The sequence below is a fragment of the Apteryx rowi genome, unplaced genomic scaffold (genome assembly GCF_003343035.1).
Source record: "Apteryx rowi isolate R43461 unplaced genomic scaffold, aptRow1 scaffold_245, whole genome shotgun sequence".
Taxonomy (NCBI): domain Eukaryota; kingdom Metazoa; phylum Chordata; class Aves; order Apterygiformes; family Apterygidae; genus Apteryx; species Apteryx rowi.
In genome coordinates this window covers 1,117,300-1,136,718 of record NW_020448808.1, presented here as the reverse complement: position 1 = coordinate 1,136,718, position 19,419 = coordinate 1,117,300, and the positions used below count along the sequence as shown (strand labels likewise).

Below are 19,419 nucleotides of genomic sequence, written 5' to 3'. Positions count from 1 at the left end.
GCCGGGCGGCCCGCGGGGTGCCGTGCCCGCCGGGGAGGTTTCCATCCCGCTTTCCCGCTGCCGCGCAGGAGAGCTCGTCGGCCACACGGAGAGGGTCTCCGGGTTCGCCTTTTGCCACCACTCCGGGCAGAGCGGGCTCTGTGCTAGCAGCTCCGACGACGGGACGGTGAAAGTCTGGGACACGCAGACTCTGTCGCCGGTGGCGGAGCATACGCTGCACCAGGTAGGGACGCCGGTGCCCGTCTCCCTGGGGGGGTGGAAGATGCTGAGAGAAAAACTCACCGATTTGCTTTGTGGGTCTTGCACGCAAAACAGGGGGTATCGCTTCAGCCAAAGGTGGATTTCTAAACTGGTGGAGGCAAAACTGTTGAATTCTTGTGGATAGTTTTTTGTTCCAGCCTTAGATCTACAGTGATGTTATAGCATCTTAAAAAGCAGTTGGGTATTATCAGAGCTTCAGTAAGCGAGCATGCACTTAGCACGTGCTCATTGCTGCTTAACACAGCTCACTTAAAATCACGCCACCAAGTTGTCCTTCTTCAGAGAGCACACACGTGGTACATGTGGACAGTTACTGTGACTCAGCTGCTGGGAGATACCATGGCTCATAACAAGTTACCTGGAAGGGCAGCATATTGGCAAACCAAATGTGTCAAAGCTCAAAGTCACTGAAGCAGTTTAAAACTAACACAGCTGACATTGGGGAGAACTCACAGATTGTTTTCTCATTATTATTCTGTGTTAGGTGGTAATCTCTAGGTAGTGAGTGAAGGTAAGCCGTTAGAGTAATGTAATCTGCTTTCCATTCAAAAAGAGACTGCTTTTTAAGCACTTAATTTTGTTCTGTGTTTTAATTCTTTAAACAGTCTACGAAATAAATCTAGTGAAACAACATCCTAGACTCCTTTAAATGTCTTTGATTCTATTTCTTTAGAATACAATCTCTGCATTGCACTGGTCGTCTCTTGTGAAAGACTTGGTTGTATCCGGTGATGAAAAAGGTGTAATTGTTTGTTACTGGCATAACAGAAATGACAGCCAACAATTCTTCCCAGAGCCTCGGACAATTTTTTGCCTCACTTGTTCTCCTCATGATGAAAACCTGGTGGCTATTGGGTAAATATTAATTATTTGTTGCTTTCCATTCTTCTTCTGAAAGGTCCTTGCTATGTATTTTTGCTTGTTACACAATTGTAAGATTGCTTTCTAAGAGGTCTTCGTGGCTGTTTTTTTTTCTGGTACACAGCAATCCAGAAATAATGTTCAGATTTGATAGACCTGCAAGACATAGAATTCCATAAAAATTTAAGGGTCTGGGTTTGGTTTGGATCTCTGAAGTTATTTAAAACTGGTATTTTTTTTTAATTGGATTTCACTGGTGTTTGTCATATTACAGGTAACTTCATTTGAACAGAGTTTCWGAGTTTTGCTAGGCCTTTCTCAGCCATTGCAATTCCAGTGCTTTAGATGCCCAAGACTATATTGAATGAACAGGAACAACATGAAAGCCCCGTAAACTTGAGGATGCAGTTTTGTTGAAAGAGAACAAACATAGGAGAAGGGAGAAAATGAAAGTGATTTGCAGTGGCATTTCTAAAAGGAAAAATTTTCCATGTCTAAAAGCCACTGTTGCTTGTGAAGTCTGTGAAAGCTGTATTACTAATGACATTTGATGTCATTCATGAAGCTGAAAGTGCTGTGTGATTGCACTTGGAAAGGCAGTTGCGTGTATTCCAGTGCTGTACTGGAGTTCCAACTGATCATTAGTCTGCCAGTCCCATTGCTGCTTGTGCTTTGGCTTCCCTGTCCATCGTATGGAGATAATGATAACAATCTCAGTGATGAGCTTTGAAATCAAATCAGATATTATTCCACAAAGGTCCAAGAGTCTCTTTGTTAACTTAAATCTTTGTTTTTAGCTACAAGGATGGCATGGTGGTTATAATTGATATCAGCAGGAAAAGAGAAGTTCTTCACCGGCTAAGAGGCCATGATGATGAAATACACTGTCTGGCCTGGTGCCCTGTGCCTGGTGAAGAAAGGTTACCTGCTTGGCAAGATGAGCTCCAAGGTATGTAGAAGCAATTAATAGTTTGTAAGGTGATTTTTAGTTCGTACAGAAATCCTCCTTCTAGACAACTCAATTCCTTATTCATAGAAAGGTAGTAGCTAATCAAAGGCATCTGATGAGTTAAACTACAATGTTTTCTGATGCAGGGCAATATAGTTTCAGCTGATTTTTACAGACCTTTGAATTTTAAAGTATAACATGACTTTGACACTATTCAATATTTCCTTTAGAAGAAAGTGAAGTTCCAAATGGGGAGCTGACACAAGATACAGCCATGAAGAAAGGTTGTTACCTGGCTTCAGGAAGCAAAGATCAGACCATACGAATATGGAGCTGTACTAGAGGCAGAAGTGAGTAATATTAATAACATAAGTGAAGTAAATAACTCTTCCACCATATTGTTGTTCTTCTCTAACTACATCTTTAATTTGCTAACCTGCTAGTTTAATGCTCTGATTGTTGACAATGCTTGATTTTCTAACGTGCTAATGGGAAACTAGATTTTCTAATGTGCTAATGGGAAACTAGAAATCAGAACTATGATCGAAGTTCTGTTTTGCTGTAATACTGTCCATAATGTACCCAATTCCATGTTTGATTGTTAGCAATGATTTTCCTTGGCCCAAAGAAGTCAGAATTGGAGAGTTAGGATGTTCTTGGTGCCCACCAAGAGCAGGACAAGAAGTAAGCAGATAAAATTCATGTTAGACATTACAAAAATCATTTATCTATGAAAGCAGTAAATCATTTGAATGCATCCCCTCAGGAAGTCAGATAATTCCCTTTGCACAAGGAGAGGGGGGAGGAGGAGGAGAAGGAGAGGATAAAGAGCCAATTAGGTAGATTTCAGTCTGGGATAGTCAGATCTATATATTTCTCAGTGAGTAGAAGCAGGCTAAATATACTTCTGTGATTTAGAAAGTAGGAACTAGTGACACTGTAAGAGAGTACTTCTGAAGCACAGGGGAATGTACTTAAAGCTTTGGATTCACAGGACTTCTTTTTCTGTCAGAGAATTCTGATGTGCTAGATCTAGATGATCCCTCTTGGTTCCATAGGTGTGATGACTTTGAAGCTGCCACCCGTGAAGAGAAGAGGTGGAGCCGTTGATCCCGCTGTTAAAGAGCGCATTTGGCTGACTGTTCACTGGCCTTGTGGTCGTTCCAAAGAAATTGTATCCAGTTGTTTTGGGTAAGTATGGCACACAGCGGTCTGGCACACTCAATAACCTCAGATGTATTTATTGATAATTAAGGAAGAACTGTGGAGGAAACATTGAATACACCCACCCCCCACCTCTGTCAGCATAACTGGAGAGAAGGTGGGCCAAGAGTTAAAGCAGGAGTTCAAACTTCTATAAAATAATTATTTATCCCATAATTTATCCAATAATCAAACAGAATATTGACTGCTAACAGTACTAATAGTGTTTTTGCTCATTTACATCTAATGGGAGAAAATGGCATGACAGCTTTGAATGTGGTTAAACATGGATATTACCTGTAGGTGTGTGTGCGTGTGGGTATATATATAGGCACATGTCATGAATGTGCATATAGCTGTATTGCTGTTACACTTGCAGTGTGTATATATGTAATATAGGCTGTATATATACGATAGTTCTTTTAAAAAGTGAACAATGAAGTGCACACTTTTAATTTGCAGGGGAGAATTGCTACTCTGGGATTTGACCCAATCTGGGAAACGCAAGTGGACACTTTTAGGATCTTCAGAAGGACAGAATCACTCACGAATTGTGTTCAATCTGTGTTCCCTGAAGGTTCAAGACAAAGAGCTACTTTTTTCCATTTCAATGGACAGAGATGTAAGAACCGTTTATAAAAGAGCATAAAATAGCAGTGCCTTTACAGTTCAGTTGATTGAGATGACCTCTTTTAAGGTCACAGACTTTCTCCTAAAGTGGGTTTATTGCAGAATTTTATTACAGCATTGTTTACAATTTGCTCTGAGCATTGGTTGTGTAAATTTTTGTTAGTTCATTAGCTCAGGCTCTTACTATGGTGAAGTGAATGGGTATGCCCTTCTGGATTGAATGGTAAGCATTTAAGAATGGGAGCTTACCACTTCTTTTGTCTCTATGTTTCATTTTAGTAAGACCTAAGTTTCCTTTTTAAAATGACAAGTATTACTGAATTGTATACCTCTTTTCATGAACTATAGCATATATTTGTTTTTTCTTGTTTTTCCCTTTTTTAAGGCAGCAGAGAGTCTCTTATTTAGAAGTCAGAAGAAGAGCTGTAGTATTGAAATGCGCTAATTTTGCCTGTTCTGTTACAGTCTTCCAGCTAGTACAGCCCTGTGTCTGTGACATATACTGCTGTGGAGGAAGATTACATAATATATCAAGTCTTGAATTTGACACTTTGATTCTTTGTCTTACTTGTGCTCTCTTTTTTCTTGTCATACCGGTCACTCATACATTTAACCATTCCTTGTTGCCAAATTTCTTCAGGTGAAGTGTTGGGACCTATCAACTCTTGATTGTAGCTGGACAATGCCCTCGCTTGGGGGATTTGTCTATAGTCTTGCCTTCTCCCCTGTGGACACAGGCTGTCTTGCCATCGGTGTTGGGGACAGCATGATACGGGTGTGGAATACTTTGTCCATGAGCAATACCTATGATGTTAAAACCTTCTGGCAAAGCATAAAGTCCAAGGTTACAGCAGTAAGTGGGCTCTTGATTCCCTTTTCTTGTGTTTTCCTCCCCTTCTTGCTCATTTTTCTCTTCTGAAGAATGTTTTTCCCAACTAATAAATATATAAAGCCAAGCTGTTCCTTATATGCTTAATTCTCTTGGTATATCATATTTTGTAAAACCTGGCAACAAAATTTTAGACCTTTTTACAGCCCTAGATGCTTGCATTACGTCTAGTAAAAATCGACYGAAGTCCAGCTGGTTGTTACTTTGCTTCCTCGCTTCTGTCCTCCTTTGCGATCCTTTCTTGTTCTATCCATGGTTTCTGTTGATCTGCTAGGAAGCTTATGACACACACAAAAGCCAGACCTGGATGTCTTCAGGTTGAATTTGACCAGAGGTTGACCAGATGCTAATGCCTGGTAAAATTAGTGGCAGCATTAAAACATGGTAGTTATTCTTGTCCACACTGTAAGTTTTCTCACCATCCTACATTATTTATTATCCCACATTTTTATTTTGTAAAGTAGATGTCAAATGGCATTTTAATGATGCTAGTCGCTTTGATGTCATCCCACAATAACTGGTATGGAAAGAGTCTTTGATACTTCCAGTGAAGTGATCAAATAAAGTGGCTTTGGTTCCAAGGGTGGATATAAGGGGTTGTGCTTGCTCGTCAAGTTCAAGGTTTTCCTTTTGTTTCTTCTTTGGAAATAAAGCATCCATGACTTGTGCCCTTTTTGGGCTCTTTTGCTTGCAGTTATCCTGGCATCCAACCAAGGAAGGCTGCTTAGCTTTTGGAACAGATGATGGAAAAGTTGGCATATTTGACACCTTCTCCAGCAGGTAAGAAAGTAGCTTTCAAATTTATTAGAGTCCTAATGAGCAAATTGTAGATTTGGTGATGGAGTGAACAGAAGCTTGTTAAATGGATGAAGTAATGTTCAGTTTTTATATTTGAAATGGTTGAAATGGTTTTCTATTCCATGCATTCAGGATCATGAGACAAAATTAATCAGTTTTGCTATCACTGCTTGTCAGATCCTGCAGGTGTGTCACCATGCCTACATGACGTGATCTTTCCTGAGGTATATCTTTACTACTGGACAAGAGCAGGATTAAATTAACACTGGTCAACCAGTTGGATTTTCAGTGCATCTTTTCATTTCTCAGTTATGTCTGGTAGCTCTTAAGATAATCTTGTCCAAATTGCATGACCAGACATCACCTATGGGAGGACTTCAGTCAAGGGAAACTTTAGCCAGAAAGATTTTCAGAGAATGAAGAGCAACATGCAGGTGCAGCTCATCAGGATAGTTTTGTTATGTTTTTGGTAGTGTCCTAGAGATGTTAAAGAAGGTTTGGCTGGGCCATTGCTTGTTGCATGTTAAAGCACCTGTTATCTGTTTTCATCACTAGAAACATGTCACTTGAATCTTTTTCTGTATTTGATATCTCCCCTGAGAAGTTCAGTACCCTTTGCTTAAATCTAACTGCACCTACTTCCTTATCTTCCTACCCAGTGCTAAGAATAAACCACCTCAGATCTCCAGTACTTACCACAAGAAGACTGTATACGCATTAGCCTGGGGCCCTCCAACTCCTCCTCTATCTTTTGGTGAGTCTTGCAACCCCCYGTGACAGAGTAGGACATCCATGCAGAGCACACAGATGCCATGAAGTTGGTATGCTCTCCTTCCTTAGGAAAAGGAGCCCTATTTGTTGGTACTGTCCTTCCTACCCATTGAGGATGCATTTCCACTTGAAGAGTTATTATTAGTTTTGCAAGAGAGCAAAACAATCTGTTATATTTCTAATTTATGAATTCTAGCAGTTTCAGGAAGTAGGTGGGAGTGGAGTATAACACCTCTGTACTTATTTCAGTCTATTATAAACCAGTAACTGCCTGCATGGGACCTCTGCAGTTACTGCGTAGGATCAAATGTGGGTTCCTTAGCCCTGGGATATCTCTCTACCATTTGAACTAAAGAGAACAGCTCCATTAGCTCTTCTYACACAACTCTGAATTTTTTTATGGACCAAACTTTAAAGGGAGTTTRAACTTACACAGTCACTGTTATGCAGAGATCTGTTACAAGAAATGAGAGATCCTTTCAGTGGACTGTATTGCTAGAGTTTCTTGCTGCCAGATCACAGGCAATCAAAGCATGTATATAACCTTTTAAAACAATGTTTTGATTTTTAGTGGGAATAGTTACTTCTGTTAAAACTGCTGAAGAACATAGTATATTTAGCATTTTTCTTTGTTGGATAGGAGGAGAAGGTGAACAGCCCTCTGTAACCTTATATAGCTGTGCTGGTGAAGGTATTGTTTTTCAACACAACCCTTGGAAGCTTAGTGGAGAAGCAAATGACATCAACAAAGTCATCAGAGACACTAATTCAATCAAAGTAAGTATTTTGTGTGTGTTTATGGGACAGTGGTAACAATATCATAGCTTCTACAGCCCTGTAGTTGACCCACTAGGTTTTCATTTTTGTCTCCATGATGAATCTAGAACAAATAAAGAATTTAAAACCCTCAGTCTCCACAGGTGAACTTCAGAGATATCTAAGTAACTCAGACTATATAGATGCTCTATGTGTTTGGCTCTGAAGGAGGGTTTTAGTTTTTTGTTGTTTTTTTTTCCCCTGGAATTAACGCTGCGGGTCTATTCCTGGCATCAGTTRCTTTTCTGCTTTGTAACTTACTTCATCAGAAAAGAGTAATTGAAATAAAGTGTCTGTTTTTTAAAGCTGTACCTGGCTGTTTACAATGATTAGTTCATACAGGGTTTTTCAGTTTAAAAGCATTTGAGAAGTAATACCCTGAATAATGTCATGGGTTAGATCACAAGGYAGGCAAACATTGGAAATGTAAAGCTCCAATCCTAATTACTCAACTTCTCTGTTTTTGTTGTTGCAAATGTTAACTTTTTTAATAAACAAACGCTGCTGTAAAGACATAAGTTTGTGGAGATTGTTGGCAATAGTTGTGTCTTCTTTCTACAGCACAAATTGCCTGCACATACTGAGATCAGCTGGAAACCAGATGGCAAACTCTTGGCTCTTGGTAATGAAGATGGGTATGTTTAACTTATGGGTTAAAGTTGTGTACGTGTTGATCTTGACTAAAGTCAGTGTAGGGAAACGAAAGTATTTTTTTGTTACCCTGGTTTATTGCTATTCTTTCACCTATCAAAACATAGTTTCATGTCAGTAAACTATCTGGGAATACTGGAAAAGGGAATTTTGAATGTGGTGCTGCCAATATATCTCACTTGTGATAATACAGCATTCTTTGTTGCTACTTGGTTTAGTTGCTTTTGGCGTGGAGGATCCACCACATCACGTTAAATCATTTTTCAGTGGTCCACTGATGGTTGAAACTCATTTTTGCTGATGAACTAAACTAGTGCTTGAGCTGAATTCAGAAACGAAAAACTCATTTAGTTACTCAATTTTATGTTCTATCATTCTCCTCATAAAGTATAACAAAAAAAAATCTCATTTTCACTGCCTGGTGGATTTCTTACATTGCTGTTTTTACATTTCAGCTCAATTGAAATATTTCAAGCTCCAAACTTGAAATTGCTCTGCACTATCCAGCAACATCATAAACTGATAAATGCTATTCGTTGGCATCATGAGCATGGAAGCCAGCCAGAGCTGAGTTACTTGATAGCTTCGGGCTCAGTTAATGCTACTATTTATGTGCATAATCTGAAGAGCATCGTAGGTAATGGTTTGCAAGTATACTTCCAAGTCTTGACATCTTGTTTTACATTGCATGTGGTTTGTCTTGCTAGCCATACTTCTAGTCATGCTTGATCCTTTTCTTTTCTCTTTCAGAGAGCTCTTCAGAAACTCCTCTGACAATAACGGAGCCTTTTCGAACTCTGGCAGGGCACACAGCTAAAATCACAAGTCTGTCTTGGAGCCCCCACCATGAGGCAAGACTGGTGTCTGCTTGCTATGATGGCACCGCACAGGTATTGCTCTAGAGCCACTCAGAAGTGTGATTCTCTTAGTTTCAAGTTACCCATTCTCTACAATGTTTTAGAACCAAACTGAACAACAGAGCTTCTTTTGTGAGTTAAACTGCTGAATTATTGCAGATTTATGCTTGATAACCATCTGCTGGTCCTGGATACCTGAAGTGTAGAGCTAAATTTTGCCTTTGCTTTGTTCCCGTTTCTGCTTTCTACTGGACAAATGAGAATACTGCTAAGACGACTTTTAGTCCAGACCTAGGGGAATACATATAAAGTAGCTGGGCAGTTGGTGTGTTTTAGTGACTAATGAGTTGATTCATAAGTCCAATCATTTGTGTTTTCATATCATGTTATTCATGTCATTCATATACTATTTTCACTTTTGSATCCTCAGAAAAAGGATATGTTACACAAATGTATCAATGCAAACAAACGAAGTTCTGAGTTTTCTCCGCTTACATGTTGACATTTGAAATACTTGTGCTGTGGTTCAGACATCCTAAAAGAGAAGCTCCTCCACGTGCAAATCACTGAAGAGGAAATGCAGAGTATTAGGGGAGGATGAGACTTTATGTGTAATTGAGTTTCTTTCGTGTTTATAAGGTATGGGATGTTATGAAAGAAGAGCCACTCTGCAACTACCGAGGGCACCGGGGCCGGCTACTGTGTGTCCAGTGGTCACCAGTGGATTCAGATTCTGTTTATACAGGAGCAGATGATTTTTCTGTTCACAAATGGCTCATCTCAAAGCAGGAGCATACACGGCCTCCTCAGGGTAAGTATACTCAAACAGAAGATCCTTTTCTGGAGATAAAGTGGAAGATGGGAAATAAAGGGTTGGCATGATGAAATTGTATAATAAAGTTTTTATGCTGAATTCAAACCTGCCTGCTACCTCTTTAGGTATAAACTGTGTCCAGGTTTAAACTGAGCTGTATCTTTATTTGGAAACCAAATACTGATCTTGAGAGGCAGACAATTAATATACTAAAAATCTCTACAGATTATATCAGGGTAACTTTTGCAAAACTTTTACAGGCAAGAAGAGCATAGAATTAGAGAAGAAAAGAAGTATGCAACCCAAAGCCAAAACAAAGAAGAAGAAAAAGCCTATAGGAAAGAGTCCAGCCAAGCAGGATCTGAGTGACACCATGAATGGAGATGAAAGTGTGAAGGAAATTTTGCTAGAAGAAAATGGAGTGTCAGACCATGAAGGAGAAAAAGAAGCTCAGGAGGCAGAGTTGCCTGATAAAGTCTCCACAATAGGTAATAATCGGGTTGTCTTAGTTCAGTGTTTCCTAGATTGTTTAGCTCTCAGAGCATCATCAAGCTTAACATTTTCATGCAAATTGTCTCATAAGTTTTTAATTGAAATATTCCACTTAAAGGAAATATGGTTCCCAAGACACCTTTCATAACCTTATAGACTAGTTTGGGACTCAGTATCTTTAAATAAGAAGATTCTGGCATAAAGAACAAAATTACTGAGGTGTTAGTCCTGAAACAGTGTAATCTTTCATCAGTGTTGCCTTCCAGTGATGAATCTTATAAAGCTTATGGACCTTTGTTAGTGTCTGGTGGCATCTTATTTAGCTTTCTGACAGTTCTGTAATTTTTTTTATTATTTCCTTTCTCTAGAAAAGCTATCAAGTTTTMTGGCAAAGTGAAGCTTATTTTTTCTATACATAATGTGAATATTTGAAGTATTCTGCTTTAGGCTTTTCCATGTATGTTTTATTTTTTATCATTTAACTCCACAGTGTCCAAGGATACCTCTTCATATGCATCTGATTATTTTTCATTTGGCTTGCCAAAGCCTTTAGTGACCCAGAAAGCCACCCCTGTGAAAAAGGATCAACCTAAAGAGAAAACAGGTTAGTATGTTTCAGTGGTTTCTTAACAGCACTGCATCCAAGCAGAGCTGCTGATTTTAGGCTAATTTCTGGCTGCAGCTTCCCTTCTTGATGTGACACCAAGTAAGTGGTGCAAAAAGATAGAAAAGTGCTTGCTTTTAAAATCTCTTAAACATTTTAGTTCTCTTCTTTTATTTGCCCTGCTTACCAGGTCAACTGAGTAGTTGTTCAGTGTGGGCTTATATATTGCCTTTTGGTTGCTAGTTTCAGTCTAGGCATGATGCATAAAGAAATGTGCAAAGTGATCAGTATTCAAAAATCAGAATTGTCATAATAGAGATGCATGTGGCACTTGAGTATTTGCTTTTTGTCTTACTGTGTGAGGAACAGGGTTCTTTTGGAACATATCAAAGAGTTCTGTTGTAGAGACTCTTGTAACTGTGCAGCAGTGACTAAAATGTGACTGACTTTTCAGGTCCTGATTCCTCTCTGAAGAAGAGGAAGCCTCGTTCARTTTTGCCGTTCACCACATCCATGGATCACAGATCAAAAGACGAATTGCATCAGGACTGCTTGAGGCTTGCTACATGTCTGAAATCCAAAGGTATCAGTCTTAAACTCGGAGTGTACAAAGGAACTTGCTATGTTTGGGTTAGAATAAGTGTCCTGCATAAACGTGGTCCTTTTACTCAGACTTAGATGGAGTGCAAATGCAAGAAATTGTTAAATCTGCTGTTTACAGGAAAAGAATTGGAAGGCTTTTTCCATATTTCTAATGGTTGAGTGTACTGGAGCGGTACATTGATTTGGCAGGTTCAAGTGCCCTGTGTTTCACCAGCTCTCAAATGTTCCTTCTCTTTGCTTTATTTGTGATAGGTCATAATGAGGGTTTGTCCTCTGACCTCAGCGATCATGTCCACTTGGGGCTGTTCACAGACAGGGCTTCTCTGCACAAGATGATGGATGTGGAAGGTAAGTGGCATAATGAATCCAGTTTGACAATATGTCCATTGTCATAGTGACATTCAAGGAGAAGACAATTTGGGAAAGATGCTCAGCTTTTCTTTATTGTAGATTAAAGTGCAGGATTAAGAATGCAGGTTTGAAGGAAGGACTTATTTTTCCCAAACAGCTGTTAGGGCTTTCAGATGCAAACTTGCAATATCTTAAGTCTGAACGAACTCATTTTTGCCAGAGTATTTTACTATGGATAATAGTGCTATTGGACTCATGCTGATAGGTAACTAGAAAGTGTGTTTGCTTCAAACAGGAAAATATCACTTGGAGAATGGGCATCCAGAGCTCTTTCAGCAGCTCATGTTGTGGAAAGGAGATCTGAAGGGCATCCTCCAGGCAGCTGCTGAGAGGGGAGAGCTGACAGACCAGCTAGTAGCAATTTCGCCCATGGGTATGTTTGTATTTGTGACAAGTAAGCAAATGGAATTAGCTGCCAAGGGTCACCTCATTCTGATTATTCTGGATTGGAGATATGTTGTTTCTTTAACTGCCTGATGACAAAATTCAAACATAAAACAAATGTAGCTTATTAAGCCCTGGATGTTCCCACAAGCATTCTTGGGTTGGAGTAGAAGGGAATAAAGACTGATTTCCTTTGGGACTTCTTACAGGAGCAGGTCCATACTTCCAAGCACAAAATTGGTACTCTGTAATATATTGCAGTCCTTCTGGCTCGCTGTTGGTTTAAATATGCTTCTAAGTTGTTATTTTACTGATTGTGAAGTCTTACAGTTATGTTGAAGCCCAAGCTTTGTGGTGTTTTATTGCCTCAGTGACTTGCATTAAAATGGTTAAGAAACAAAAAAACAGTCTGGAGCTGATACATGTTGAAGAAACCAGTGCTGATGTCAGTCTCACAGAAATCCTTCCAGTTTTAAAACTTTGTCCCTAATGGTATTGCCTTCTCTTTTCCAGTTGGATATCAGGCTTGGGTTTGGACAGTAGAAGCCTTTGCAAAGCAGCTGTGTTTTCAGGAGCAGTATGTGAAGGCTGCCTCCCACCTCCTGTCCATCCATAAAGTGTATGAGGCTGTTGAGCTCCTGAAAGTGAACCACTTCTACAGGTTGCTATATATTTTGTTTAGATTGTTGTTGTTTTCAGGCCACACTAGTGAGTAGCTTTGATTTCACATTTTGGTTGTGCAGTACTGACATTGTGCTTTAATATCTGCACTGTGGAAGTTGCAGGAGAGTATTTACTGACAACTAATCAACTCTACACACAAGTATGACTTAAAAAAACATTATTTACTTACTGTTGCTACATATTAATGCTTAAGGTCATGGTAACTGAAAAAGATTGGGAGGAAACATGCAATTCTTGTTTACTCTAAGTGAGATTAATAGATTTCCTTTAGAATATTCCCTACAGTGTATTGCACAGCCTGACAGAGGTATTAGCATTTTTGCTTCCTCAAGTGTTGGGTACTTTTACAGTGGGAGGTGAGCTCTCAGATATAATGACATTAGTTGTCTGATCTAATGAGATAAATCTTCTTTGTTCTTGGGCCTAAAGTACTTGAGGCAGTTTCTTTTTAAATGTGAAAAAAATGTCATCCATGAAAGGAGAAGGTATTTATTTTTGTATACAGTCAATTAACTTTTCTAACTGGTTTCTCTTATGTGCCTTAGGGAAGCTCTTGTAATTGCTAAGGCCAGGTTGCGTCCAGAAGATCCAGTCCTAAGGGATCTCTACACCAGCTGGGCAGCTCTTCTAGAGAAAGACGGTCATTATTCCATGGCCGCCAAATGGTAAGTGTTACTGCAAAAAGGACAGTATTGATTCCACGCCTGAAACAAAGAAAATTCTTGGCTTTGTAGCAGCTGAAATCTGGCAGCTTTCAGAAGGTGTTCATTAGTTGCCTGAGGTGCTTCCTGAGCCTGATCTCACTAGACCTCTCTAATGTTGGTGGGAAAAGAAGTCCAGGGGGCAGTTCAGAGCAGAAGGACAACTCACCTACTATGGTAGAGCCACTTCTTTCTGAAGACATTGCTGGAAGTCTTGGAAAATTAGGATAGCAAGACTAAGATTAGGATGTGTACAAAAATGCTGTCTGATGTTTTCAACCTTTCTACTGGAAATGTGGCAGAGCACCTTTTTCTCTCGAGCCTCTTTAGGCCTTAGCTAACATCCTAATGACTGGGTCATCCTTCTCCAGCTTAGTGTTTCATATTTGTGGCTACCAAAATTACTAATAACTCTTGAAATATCTTGGCCTGAAAAAGTCTACTGTGTTTGCTTGAAGGCTGATTTCAGTTCTCTCTCTCTTTTTCTTTTTTTTCTTTTTCTTCTTTTTTGGTGTTCACACTTCTGAAAGGATTCACCTGAAATCCAGAGAAATGCAGTAGTTGATAGGCCAGTATAATTTTTGTCCTCTTGAATCTGTTTATTTAAATTTCTCATCAAAGCTGTGCATGGTTTACATGCCACCAGAGGTTTCAGTCCAGACCACTAGGCTGAGTGACTGCAGGCTTTCCTTTTGGAGCTTTGCACCAGATCAGGCACCATCTGTCTGATGTAGCCTTTGGTAAGGCAAAGTGACAAGAGCTCTGAGAACTTGTGGAAATTACAGATTTATCTTCATTTATATGTTTGTACTAGAACTGCTACAATACAATTTAAAAATGATATCTTAGTACTAACCTAAAGCCAATTTGCTTTTATCTCTTTTTAGTTATTTAGGGGCTTCCTCACCCTATGATGCAGTCAAAGTGCTGGCAAAAAAGGGCGATGTGACATCCCTTAAAACTGCTGCTGAGCTGGCTCTGATATCTGGAGAGGAGGAGTTGTCAGCAACTTTGTCTTTCAGATGTGCCCAAGAGCTGCTGTCATCCAGGAACTGGGTGGGGGCTCAGGAAGTCCTTCAGCAACAGAAAACTTTATTTGTGAGTCTGGTTCTTTTCTTCTCCCTTTCTCTAGCATTATCTCTCTCCAGATTAACTTGATTAACTTGGCAGCCCTTCCCTATGTTAACACTCCACAGGTAGTTTAGTTGAGCTGGTTTTGCCTCAAAATATTCTGCTGGAAGTTTATTGCAATGATGCTGTAAGCAAACATGTCTCTTTGCAGAGGCCGAGGACCTGTAGTGGGGAAGCACGTAGGCCTTATGCTTGTTAGGTAATAATTGGGGATGTAATAACATGAAAAAGTGGGAAGGAGTCGCAGGCAGAATACAGGAAAATAGAGGAGAGGTATTTGAGAGAGGGGTTTTTTGTTTTAAAAATGTAATTGATGTAGTGCAGTTTTTTTGTTCTGATTTCTTTTTAAGTATATAATACTGATGTTAAGAAGAAAGGGGTGGACGGAAGTATTCAGTGTTTACATTAAATGAATGAACAAGCTAATTGTAACTCTGTTACAGCTGTTAGAGACTTAGCCTGGGAACTTGCTTTTGTGTGGACTGAGAAGCAGAAGGTCAGATTAGCTTGTTCTGAGGTTACCTTCTGGCCTTAGATTCCCAGACTCGATTGGTATTGTCCTTTGATAGCTGCAGTTGTGAAACAAGCTGTCACCAACAAGCTGCTACTAGCCATGATGTTTTTAAATTTAACCTCCTGTGACCAATAAGGGGTTTTTTCTTTTGGCAATAGCTTAATGCTCTTTTTTCTCTTATTAAAGGGACAAAGACTTGTTTTCTGCCTTAACGAATTGCTTTGCAAGTGCCTTAGTGAAAGAAATCCATTTGATCGGAAGAGCCCTTCATCTCCTTGTTACCACAGCTGGGAGCTGAACAAAGAGGCCTCATTTCTTGACATGGTGATGGAAGTCTGGCAGAGTGCATTGGGCATGAACACTGCTGAACAAGCCACATGTGCACGGGAGCAGCTGCGCAATATTGAGTACCCTCCTTCAACCAGCAACACACCCTCCAAGCAGGTGATTGGGCTTAGATCTGTTTACACAGTACACCTTACTGTGGCGTGCGTAGTAAACACAACCGCTTTGTGGTGTTGTGCCAGCCATTTCTAAGGGACTGGTTTCTGCACCCTGCTGCAGGATGAGGTTATTTCCTAGGAGAGGTGGATAATAAGCAGCTGAGACAGCTTGCATAGTTGCCAGTTTGTTTCTGCACAGGGTAAGAACTGACATACGCTGTTCAGTGATGAGCACTGAGATCAATGAGATGTGCTGGCTGGGTGGGAGTGATTGCATAGCTCAGTGGTCTTGGCAGTGATTCAGTTTTTCACGTAAAATTGTTAGTAGAGACAACTTGTTTTTAAAATACTCTGGAGTTCAGAAGGTCTGTTCATAGAGCAGTGCTGCTACAGCTATCCTCTCTGACCCTGGTGAGTCACTAACCTTTGATGTACTCGCACTTCTCGCCCACTTCCTAGGACACACACAAGCCCAGCTGCTGATTTTACAATGGCAAGTAACGCTAAAGAACTTTGGTCTCCTGCACAAAGGAGAGTATGTAAACTGCATCCTTGTTAAAATGGCTTTTGGTGAAGTCATGTGCCTCTGGGCTTTTCCACAATGGTAGTAACTTGTGAATCATTCATACTTTGCAGTGAAGCTATTAATCATGCTCTTGCTGCTTCCTGTAGCTGCTTTTCCATATCTCCCATGACCTGACCCTTGCGACACTGAGCTATCAGACTGCTACATGGGATGAGGCAGTGAAAAGTATTCTTGGAGCTGTGACTCGCAGTTATGATGCTGGTAATTTCACTCTGATGCAAGAGATCTGCAGTATCCTCCTTCCTGAAGGTAAGGCTCTTCTTGCTATCTCCTGGTACTGACAAATAGGGGGATCTTCCTTGTGAGCAGTTATGTGTCCATTAACTCTAAATTTACTAGGCATAACCACCTTTGGAAGGAGTAAGACATTCCCATGGGAGCCTATGACTCTTAGCAGTGTACTGCTTCCATGCCAAGTCTATGTCACTTAACTGTCAGCGGAGTTTGGCTACTGCAAGGACTGTTGAGTGATCAAAATTCCTGACTGTGGAAGGAAGCTCACCAGTGTCATTTGCCTTCAGAGTATGCAGTGCAGATGTCTTGTGGCTCTTGATCATGTGAATATCCTGATGTGCAGTTTAGGATCAAGGAAGTTTCCTGTGAATGATGGGAACATGCAGTCTTGTGCTAGCTAGAACAGAGCATTGCATTTAGAAAGATGCCCATCTTTCCTTTTCTGCTACCTGCACCCCTCTGCCAATGTCAGAGTAAATCTCTATTCTCGGTCTCCAAGACAGCCGATTCACTTACCAGATCTGGTCTTTGTCAGTCCTTATAACCTATTTTGATTCCTTTTTGCGTTATTAGGCTGTGATAACCTGAGACAGAAACTGGACAGCACAGATTCACAGAGCATGGATGCTTGCAGAAGTTTAGAGGGCTTTGTGGCTTATGGACTGCTGTATGACCTGTGGTGGAATCCGCCCAAAGATCATCTTGTGAAAGACTTGCAGAAGGCTGTCTTGGATCCTGTGCTGTGTCCGAGTGAGAAGACAGTTCTTGAACAGAGTTACATTTCCGGTTGCTTTTCCCCTGAAGAAACTGCTGATCAATGTGTAGTTGAGATGGATGAAAACCTTCACGTTACAACTGAACTTCATAGGTGTGAGACAGAAAGTGACTCAAGAGCTAGCTCAGTGGATTTGGAAGACAGACAGTCAAAATTGAGTGGCTGCAAGGTGCTTCTTTCAGAAGTGATTGCTGCTTTGCAGAGTACCCAGAGAGATATAGCAGAGGTCCAGCAGATTTTAGCAGAGATGATCCGGCAGCATCAGAGGAACAATCTCCAGGGAAGCACAAATGGAAGTACACAGGAAAGCAAGCTGCAGCAGAGCTCAGAGACTGAATCAGACAAGCCATGCTCTGACAGCAACCAGATGAAGTGGTAAGTTTTGGAACGTGAAGGAATGGATTGAAGTGTTGCTTTATGATTTTGTGTTTGTGAAGCAGATTTGCTGTTTAGCTCAGATTCACTCTACTCTCAAGTTTATCACCCAGAGACACTTCAACATATAGCTCTTTTGTTTCCCCTGAGCTGAACCACCATATGCTTAAACTTACTATAGCTAAATAACTCTGATGCACAGGGTGTGTTGATACGGTGAACAAACAAAGCAATTTGAAAAGGTGAAGATAATGAAAAGGACAAGCACGATATAAGAGTTGTTTCTTTGTTGAACAATTTTTTGGGTCATTGGCAAGAAAGAGCTAGAGGGTATAACATTTGTCTAACATTCTGTTCGCAGCAGAGTAGGGAGCCTGTGCAGTCATTTAAGCAAAACAGTTACTCATGACAGCTGCTCTTTTTTTGACAGTAAAGCTGAAGTAAAGGAACCAATTACCCTCCCTGAGCTAACGAAGCAGCTTCTAAAAGCAAACCAGAAGCTAGCAGAATTTCCAGACAGCTTAAAGGTGAGTTTTCAGAAGAGGTGTTGTGGTTCTGAACAAAGACAGTCTTTTTGTCCTTTGTGCTGGAACGGATGATAAGGGCAGCGGCATCATATAATCCCTTTTATACAGAAAGCAAAGAAGGGTGACTTTTTGTGTCACAGTTAAACTTTCAGTTTATAAGATAAAGGTGCCTTACTACTATCTTGGTGCTGGCAGTGTAGATGCAGGCTGGCTGATAGAGGTAAGCAGAGACATCCTCCTTTCCCTGAACTGATTCTGTGGTGATTTTGAGAGACAATTAACACAGGGTGTGGGGGTCCAACTGGTGCAGTTTTTGCTTCACATATGTCTTAATGCAGTTGGAAAGTGTAGATGCCACATGGGAGAACCTGGTGGAATATTCCAGCATAAATCTCTCCTATGCATTTTAAAAATAATCCCTTGCTATTTATGACAATTATGTACACAAAAATAATTTTGATAGCGAATTTAAGAACTTAAGGTGTAACATGGCCTATATGGATTAGGAACTGTAGAAACTACTGAAAAGAGTCAAGTGCTTGAAAACCATATCTCCAGGCTGTTTCATTTTCTCCCTTCTCTAGTCTATAATAAAACTAGAGGTATTCATACTGTTAGAGCAAGAAGGAGCAAACTTGGTTAAACATGAACTAATTCAATAGAAGGAGAGAGCAAATGCATCTGACCCGTGGTTTACTCTTCCAAAGTTATTGTAAAGCAGAGCTGGCCACTTGAATATGTTGCAGATGAACATTCTGATTGAAAATAACAAGTATCACCTTACATTTCTTCTTGCAGGCCTTCCCTTTCCCTGACGTGCTGGAGTGCTGTCTTGTACTCCTTCACATTGGAGCCGAGTGTCCTCCTGAACTACACGAACAGGCGTTGGACCTTCTTAGGAAACACAGCTGTGCTAACGTTTATGAAAAGGCTGGCAGGAAGTTCTTGATCTGACATTTTGAGACCAGGCTGTCTCCCTTGTGCTGTCCACAGCTACTTAACACCAAGGCTGTTCTTTCTTCAAGTGAAAACTTGTTTCAATGGATGTGGTAATTGTTGAAGACTATTGTTCTGGATAAAATTACAAAAAAAATCAGGTTTATATACAGACTCTCATGGTCATCCACTGCTACTACTAAATAAGATTGTGCCCGAAAATAGAAAAGCAGTAGATTGTGGCCTTGAACTGTATACAGGATTTTTGTATAGTTTTTTTTTTTTTTTAAATTTGTGGGAAGTTATGCCAAGGGACACTCTTGGAATTTACCTGCAACAGAAGGAGTTTTAAGCAGTTACATCAGTCTTTCAGCAGAGGAAAAGTTGTAGCTGCCCTCTGGAAAAATAATGGTTTCTTTAAGCAGTCTGACGTTTAAGCCAGTATTGTTCTTGCAAGTATTGTGAATTTATTTTTGTTCTTTAAATAAAAGTCTTCTACAGCTAGGTATTAGCATTTAA

The 19,419-nt window shown here is 40.2% G+C and overlaps 1 protein-coding gene across 1 annotated transcript in view; it reads left to right on the top strand.

Moving 5' to 3' along the window:
* The window catches only part of GEMIN5 (gem nuclear organelle associated protein 5), a 20,412-nt gene extending 993 nt beyond the window's left edge, over nt 1–19,419 (top strand). The window contains exons 2-28 of the mRNA XM_026066617.1: nt 69–223; nt 935–1,116; nt 1,920–2,071; nt 2,302–2,421; nt 3,130–3,262; nt 3,737–3,896; nt 4,545–4,757; nt 5,488–5,573; nt 6,251–6,345; nt 7,003–7,139; nt 7,740–7,813; nt 8,285–8,466; nt 8,580–8,719; nt 9,326–9,497; nt 9,761–9,988; nt 10,483–10,596; nt 11,051–11,179; nt 11,452–11,547; nt 11,846–11,983; nt 12,508–12,655; nt 13,224–13,343; nt 14,267–14,477; nt 15,211–15,468; nt 16,140–16,302; nt 16,861–17,437; nt 17,868–17,964; nt 18,763–19,419. Coding sequence (XP_025922402.1) covers nt 69–223; nt 935–1,116; nt 1,920–2,071; nt 2,302–2,421; nt 3,130–3,262; nt 3,737–3,896; nt 4,545–4,757; nt 5,488–5,573; nt 6,251–6,345; nt 7,003–7,139; nt 7,740–7,813; nt 8,285–8,466; nt 8,580–8,719; nt 9,326–9,497; nt 9,761–9,988; nt 10,483–10,596; nt 11,051–11,179; nt 11,452–11,547; nt 11,846–11,983; nt 12,508–12,655; nt 13,224–13,343; nt 14,267–14,477; nt 15,211–15,468; nt 16,140–16,302; nt 16,861–17,437; nt 17,868–17,964; nt 18,763–18,918 — 4,436 coding nt within the window. The 3' untranslated portion in view covers nt 18,919–19,419. The remainder of the gene's footprint in view (nt 1–68; nt 224–934; nt 1,117–1,919; nt 2,072–2,301; nt 2,422–3,129; nt 3,263–3,736; nt 3,897–4,544; nt 4,758–5,487; nt 5,574–6,250; nt 6,346–7,002; nt 7,140–7,739; nt 7,814–8,284; nt 8,467–8,579; nt 8,720–9,325; nt 9,498–9,760; nt 9,989–10,482; nt 10,597–11,050; nt 11,180–11,451; nt 11,548–11,845; nt 11,984–12,507; nt 12,656–13,223; nt 13,344–14,266; nt 14,478–15,210; nt 15,469–16,139; nt 16,303–16,860; nt 17,438–17,867; nt 17,965–18,762) is intronic.